The 6,980-nt window shown below is 40.1% G+C and overlaps 1 protein-coding gene across 1 annotated transcript; it reads left to right on the top strand.

The window, feature by feature from the left end:
• Positions 1-5,184: 5,184 nt before the first annotated feature.
• LOC126666156 (uncharacterized) lies at positions 5,185-6,533 on the top strand. The gene is made up of 4 exons (XM_050359150.1): positions 5,185-5,531; positions 5,595-5,793; positions 5,875-6,174; positions 6,234-6,533. Exons 1-4 carry the CDS (start codon positions 5,185-5,187, stop codon positions 6,531-6,533), a joined length of 1,146 nt encoding a protein of 381 aa, XP_050215107.1.
• Positions 6,534-6,980: the final 447 nt, after the last annotated feature.

Genomic DNA, 6,980 nt, shown 5'->3' with positions numbered 1-6,980 from the left:
CACCATGTGGTATTTCCAGGATGAAAGATGATTATTATGAAAATTTAATCAAAAACAGGACGAATAATGATATTATGATACGATCATCTCTTAATTCATCCAAATCTGAATCCTTAGTAGAACATGTATCTGCCAAAAGGCCTCTTCCTTGGACTTCAAGTAATTGTATCAGCTCATGTCCATCCAAGAGAAGAATTGAGGTAAAAGATTTCATGGCTAAATGTAGTGTTGGATTTTTGATTTAACAGATAATAATCAAGATTGAATTCTTAATTTTGTTTTCAGTAGAGCATGGAAGAGTAAATCATTATATATGAATGCAACAACTATGCTAGAAAATCTTATGGCCGTAGTTTATATGGATGGATTCCCAGTTTCCAACTAACCATTGAAGCTTGATCATGTGGGTTTTTGCTATCAGATTTTGATTGAAGTCTGATATATTATAACATTATCGAAGTTTTTAAATTAAAATCATGTAACAATAACATATTTTGTCTAATTTGTGAAATTAATGTTGTGGTGTATGTTGCTGATGTTAGAACTAATGAGATTGTTTTTGGAAACTTAGTTTATATTTAGTTACTTTCTAATGTAGTAATGTTTGGAGGAAAACTAATATTTTGTGTAATGATGGCTTATGTCAGAAGTTTGAATTTAACATTAGAGCCAAAATATAATCTTACCTTGTAAGAAACAAGTTATTATATTTCGAATATAAGAAATATAGAAGCTGTGAGAATGCTCTAGAGAACTCCAGCTTTAAGAAAAATCTTCTTTGTTTACTTTCAAGCTCTGCTCTAATTTCTACAGTGGTATCAGAGCTAATTTCCTACGAGCTGTGAGTTTTAGAAAGAGTTTCTTTGAGAGTAGAACACGTGAGGGAGAGAAACATTTAGGGTTTGAGAGATTGAGAGAGTTGTGGGCAAAGATGGCCTCTACAAGTTCATCAACTCCTGGAGTTCCGGTCTTTACGGGAGTTCACTATCATCTATCGTCTGTAAAGATGAAAACTTATCTCAAATCACAAAGGCTTTGGAGAGTGGTTGAGACAGATGAAGATCCACTAGCTCTTAGAGGAAATCCAACCATTGCTTAAATTAGAGCTCATGAAGATGAGTTGCTCAAGAAAGATAAAGCCTTGACCTGTATGCACTCGGGTTTAGCAGATCATGTTTTCACTGGAATCATGGATTTAGAATCACCATAAGCTGTATAGGACAGGCTTAAAGAAACATATGAAGGCATAGATCGAGTCAAGGCGATCAAGCTTTTGACTCTTAAGAGAGAGTTTGAACTTCTCAAGATGAAAGATGATGAGCAGATTAAAGATTATTCGGCAAGAATCATGGATTTAGTCAACCAAATCAGACTTTATGGTGAGACTTTATCTTATCAGAAGGCTGTAGAAAAGATTATGATCAATGTTCCACAAACATTTGAGGCCAAAATTTTGCTATTGAGGAGTCTTATGATCTGGAAAAGTTGACTATTGCGGAGCTTACAAGCAAGCTACAAGCTCAAGAACAAAGATCCTCTCTCAGATCTGAAGAATGTACAGAAGGTGCTTTTTCTGTTTTTCACAAAGGAAAGAAACAGTACATCAAGAAAAGATCAAGGAAAGGCAACAAGAACAAAGATCCAGATGACTCAAGTTGAAAAAAATCAAGGCAAGTTTCCTCCTTGCTCACATTGCAAAAGAAAGAACCATACTGAGAGTGATTGTTGGTTCAAGGACAAAGAAAAGCCAAATTTCAAATCCAATTTCTGTAAAACATTTGGTCACACAAATAAGTTTTGCAGAGCCAAAAAGGGTCAGCAACCTCAACAACAATTTCAACAGCAGGCCAATGTTATTGAGGAGGAGCAGCAGCAGCAAGGGGAGCATTTATTTGTGGTTTCTTGATAGGGGTAGAAATACCCCTATATTTAGGTATACTTTTGATACGGTATTTGCATGTTGATATGTGTTTTTGAACATTATTTGGGTACTTATTGCTATGTCGAGTATTTCAGGGAAAATGTGCAAGTATGGCGTAATTTGGAGTGATTTTGATGATATTTAGAGATTGCAAGAGGTCGGAGTGGATCATAGGAGAATCGAGAAGCGGAAATAGGTGATTTTTGCCAAGTGACCAAGTGCACGAACATGCACTCCCTCATAGTACTAGAATACACGAACGTGTATTATCGCCGAAGGGTGATGTTTGAGATACATGAAGAAATCAAGTGGAATAACCAAGTCACCTAGTACACGAACGTGTACTGAGCTGAAGAACAAGAGTACACGAACGTGCACTTTCGCCGAAGGGTCAGTTTTGGAAGCTACAATGAATGCAAAATAAGTGGCTAAGTGATATAGTACACGAACGTGTACTTCCTTACAGTGTTAAAGTACACGGTCGTGTACTTCTGCCGAAAGGCATGTTTTGTTTGGGAGCTGAGAATTGAAGATTTGGCCAAGTCCCTCAGTACACGAACGTGTACTACCTTGAAGAACAAAGGTACACGAACGTGTACTTTTGCCGAAGGACATGATTTTCTGAAGTTTGAAAGCATGAAGATTTGGCTAAGGCATAAAGTACACGTTCGTGTAAGATGAAGCACGGTCGTGTAAGTGTCAGAAGTTACGACTGAAAAAGACAAAAATGTCCGTTTTTAACTCCGAACTCCAAGAAACTCAAAGGGCACTTCTGGGTTTTCATCTAGTTTGACCTAATATCAGATTATGAAGTTAGGAGCCGTATAAATAGTGAGTTTAACATCGAAGAAAGGTTCGCGTAGTTTTTGTAATCACATAAACCCTAGATTAGAGTTTTCTTATCGTTTGATTATCGAATTCTTCAGTTCTTCATTATTTTATTGTAGATTATCATTAGTTTACTTTCGAACAAGGTACGATTATTTTCAATTCCATATTCATTATTCAATTTAATCTTAGATTGAGTTCTTTAATTATTGCTTTTAATTATTCTATTAATATGTCTAGCTAAACCCTTCATTGGGGATTATTAATCGCAATTATGATTGTTTAATTGAATTGGAGTTATGGGTTTTTGTTCTTGATGGGTTTTAATTATTGTGCTTAATGATTCACCTAAACTGATCACTTACTCTTTGCCATATGTTTTAATTATAGCTCGAGAGAGTAAAATTGGAATAGAACAATATAATTAAGAACGCAGGAGTTGATTGTGCGAGAGTGAATTAACGAGTGCGGGTTCTTTGAATTTGCTTAATAATCATTAAATCGATTTATACATAGGTTAATCATTGTGCGAGAGTGAATAATTAACCTAGTATTAGTTAGTTTAATGTTTTTGCCTGTAATTGCTCGAGAGAGAATTTTAGGTGCTTTAGATTAGTTCGAACGTCATCAGAACCATATAATCCATAACCCGAATCAAGTAAACAGAATAACTAAGATTAATAATCCCTGCTTTTCCCATTATTGTTAAAACACCATTTGAATTACAGCTTTACTTTACTTTAATCTACATTAATCAATATTTGTTTTTTAATTTAGAAAACCAACAAAAATTGTCTTTTCGACTATCCAAATTGAGTTTCTTAACTGGTTATCTTTAGATCTTTCCTTGTGGGTACGATATCCGGGCTACGTACGCTTGCGTATTTTTACCAACAAGTTTTTGGCGTCGTTGCCGGGGAAAGTTTATCTTTAACAACTAAGTTGAGATTGCTTGGCTTGTTTTAGTCTTTATTTTTCTTGTTTTACGCGTGTGGTTTGTTGATTTTATTTTTTCAGGTACCCTTCTCTTAGTGTATGCATAATACACGACGCAAAGGACTACCGCTAGAACCGTTTCAGCAAGACCTCACTACCTTTGAGCGCAGTGTCAGAAAAGCAACACACTCAACTCAAAGGAATCTCAATATGGAGAACGAAAATGATGCTCCTCCTGGATTCAATAATGCGGGTGATAACAGAGTGATCCCGCAGAATCAAAATCAGCAGAATCCGCAGAATGCACAAGGACAGAACAATGAAGGGCCTAGAGTGAAAACACTGATGGAGATATTTCAGCCGAATGTGGGAAACAGCACCCATGGCTATTTTGCACATCCTGTGCCAACTCCTCATTATGAAATCAAAACTAGTGTCATTCAGCTGTTGAGGGATAACTGCCAGCTCTATGGGATACCTAAGGAAGATCCTAACGCACATCTTGCAAACTTCTTGGAAGTATGTAGCACATTCAAGATGAACAACATGACTGACGACGAAGTGTGGTTGCGCCTGTTCCCATTTTCTCTGAGGGATAAGGCAAAACAATGGCTTCACGCTCTACCTAGAGTAGGTATTAACACTTGGTCAGACTTGGCAAAAGCTTTCTTGCACAAGTACTTCTCCATGGCAAAGACTGCAAAGCTGACAAGGGATATTATGCTCTATCAGCAACTTGATGGGGAATCAGTTCATGAAGCGTGGGAGCGCTATAAGGAGATGCAGAGGAAAGTTCCGCATCTTAACATCACTCGGGAGAATCTAATCCAAACCTTCTATAATGGAGCAACTGAACTGGGGAGAAACACTATTGACGCAGGCGCAGGAGGGTCTCTGATGAGAAAAACGGCGGATGAAGCATTCGATCTGCTAGATGAGATGGCAGTAAATGGCTGTTTTTGGCCATCTGAAAGGGCAAAAGCACCTGCGCAGCGAGGAGTTATGGCAGTTACTGTTGATTCTGCAATGGAGGCTTTAAAATCGAAGACTGCAGCACTGCAAAATCAAGTGGATTTTCTTACACGGCAGGCTGCAGGAGTTAATATTAACAGTGTAGCTGCCATTCAGAGTAACTGCGAGGTATGTGGGGAGCATGGTCATATGTCGAATGAATGTTCTATATGGAGTCAGCCTAACAATGAGCAAGTCAACTTCGTGGGAGGGCAAAGACAGGGCAATGATCCATACACTTCCACTTACAACCCAGGATGGAGGAATCACCCGAATTTCTCATGGAAGGACAATGGGGGTAATGCCAACAATCAGGCAGGTCCGAGCTATCAGGGCGGACAGAGGCTACAGCACAATCAGGGCCACTTCCAGAATCAAGGAAACTTTCAGAATCAAGGGAATTTCCAACATCAGAACAACCGACCGCAGCATTCACCTGGCTTCAACAAAGAGAGCAAGGCGAGTCTCTCCACAGCAAGTTTGATAAAATGATGGTGATGATGATGAAGAAGGATGCCGAGACGCAGCAAACATTTAAAAATCATGCTGCCACAATTCATAACCTTGAGGTGCAGAATCAGCAGATGGCTAAAGCACTGCAAAGCAGAAGTCAGGGGGGTTTACCATCCACTACTGAGGAAAACCCCAGAGAGCATCTCAAGGCTATTGAGTTGAGAAGTGGGAAAGAACTGGATGATCCATATGCAGGACGTGCTACAGTTGAGGCGAAAAAGGAACAGTGTGAGGGTGGCGAGCCTGAAAAGGCAGTTGCTAAACCACCTCCACCACCTCCTTTTATGCCAAAGGTGCCATTCCCACATAGAGTGAAGAAGCCGTAAGACACTTGGAAGTTTCACAAATTTCTTGAAACTTTCAAGAAACTACATCTCAACATCAGCCTGGCAGACGCACTGAGAGAGATGCCGCACTATGTGAAATTTCTCAAGGAGATCATCACCAACAAGCGGAGTTGGGATGCAGAAGGACTAGTACCAATGACAGAGAACTACAACTCAATCATATTGAGCAACCTACAGACCAAGCTCAAGGATCCAGGGAGTTTTACTATTCCTTGTACTATTAGTAACATGCAGTCTGTTAATTGCCTTTGCGATTTAGGAGCTAGTATTAATTTGATGCCCTTATCCCTTTTCCGTAGTATGTTTGGTGATCAACAGGTACAGGCCACGCCGATGATGCTACAGCTAGCGGATCACTCTCTGAAGAAGCCACATGGGATTGTGGAGGACGTCCTAGTTAAGGTCAACAAATTCATCTTCCCTATGGATTTTGTTGTCCTTGACTACGCAGCGGACAAGGAGTGCCCGATGATTTTGGGGCGACCATTCATGAACACTGGCAGAGCTCTTATTGATGTTCATGATGGCAAGCTGACTCTGAGGATTAGGGATGAAAGCGTCGAGTTTGATATGAGGAAGATCACACGACATCCCAATTCCAAAGGAGAATGTATGCGGGTAGACATGGTGGATGAGTTAGTAGAAGAACAACTAGCAGAAAAAAAGCCATCTTGCAGTCTATGCTGAGTAAAGAGAGAGATGCTGAAGAGGAGGAGTATGTAGAGGAACCAGTCCTCGAACCATTATTAAAAAGCGAGCACATTACTCCTCCCTCTTTAGAGAAGCCACCAAAAGTTGCATTGAAGACCTTGCCTGCACATTTGCGATATGCTTTCTTGGGAGCTGATAGTACTTTACCGATCATCATCAGCAACAAGCTCACGAAGAAGCAAGAGCAGAGGGTTATTGATGTAGCCAAGGGACGTATTTTGGCTATTGGGTGGAAGATTTCAGACATCAGAGGGATTCAGTGGTGATGCATCAGATTCATTTGGAGGATGAGTCTAAGGCATCCGCGCAGAGACAGAGACGGCTGAACCCAAACATGAAAGAAGTGGTTCACAAGGAAATTGTGAAGCTACTTGATGCGGGCATCATCTATCCCATTTCAGATAGTTCATGGGTGAGCCCAATTCAGTGTGTGCCTAAGAAAGGCGGGATGACAGTCGTAGAGAACGACAAGGGAGAACAGATTTCTACTCGCACAGTTACTGGGTGGCGAGTGTGCATTGACTACAGGAAGCTGAACGCAGAAACTCGGCAGGATCACTTCCCGCTTCCTTTCATTGATCAGATGCTAGAGCGAGTGGCAGGGCATGCTTTTTACTGCTTTCTCGATGGTTACTCTGGTTATAACCCGATCATTATTTTTCCAGAGGACCAAGAGAAGACCACATTTACTTGCCCATATGGCACTTTTGCCT

This window comes from Mercurialis annua, linkage group LG1-X (assembly GCF_937616625.2).
Source record: "Mercurialis annua linkage group LG1-X, ddMerAnnu1.2, whole genome shotgun sequence".
NCBI classification, from domain to species: domain Eukaryota; kingdom Viridiplantae; phylum Streptophyta; class Magnoliopsida; order Malpighiales; family Euphorbiaceae; genus Mercurialis; species Mercurialis annua.
The sequence above is the reverse complement of the archived record's forward strand: the minus strand, read 5'-3'. Positions and strand labels throughout refer to the sequence as shown.

Bases quoted from the DNA above. Each gene is read 5' to 3' on its own strand.
- LOC126666156 (XM_050359150.1), top strand. From the start codon at position 5,185: ATGATGGTGATGATGATGAAGAAGGATGCCGAGACGCAGCAAACATTT. The intron at 5,532-5,594 runs GTAAGACACTTG...TCTCAACATCAG, and splicing joins CCACATAGAGTGAAGAAGCC to CCTGGCAGACGCACTGAGAG. The intron at 5,794-5,874 runs GTTAATTGCCTT...GGTGATCAACAG, and splicing joins CTATTAGTAACATGCAGTCT to GTACAGGCCACGCCGATGAT.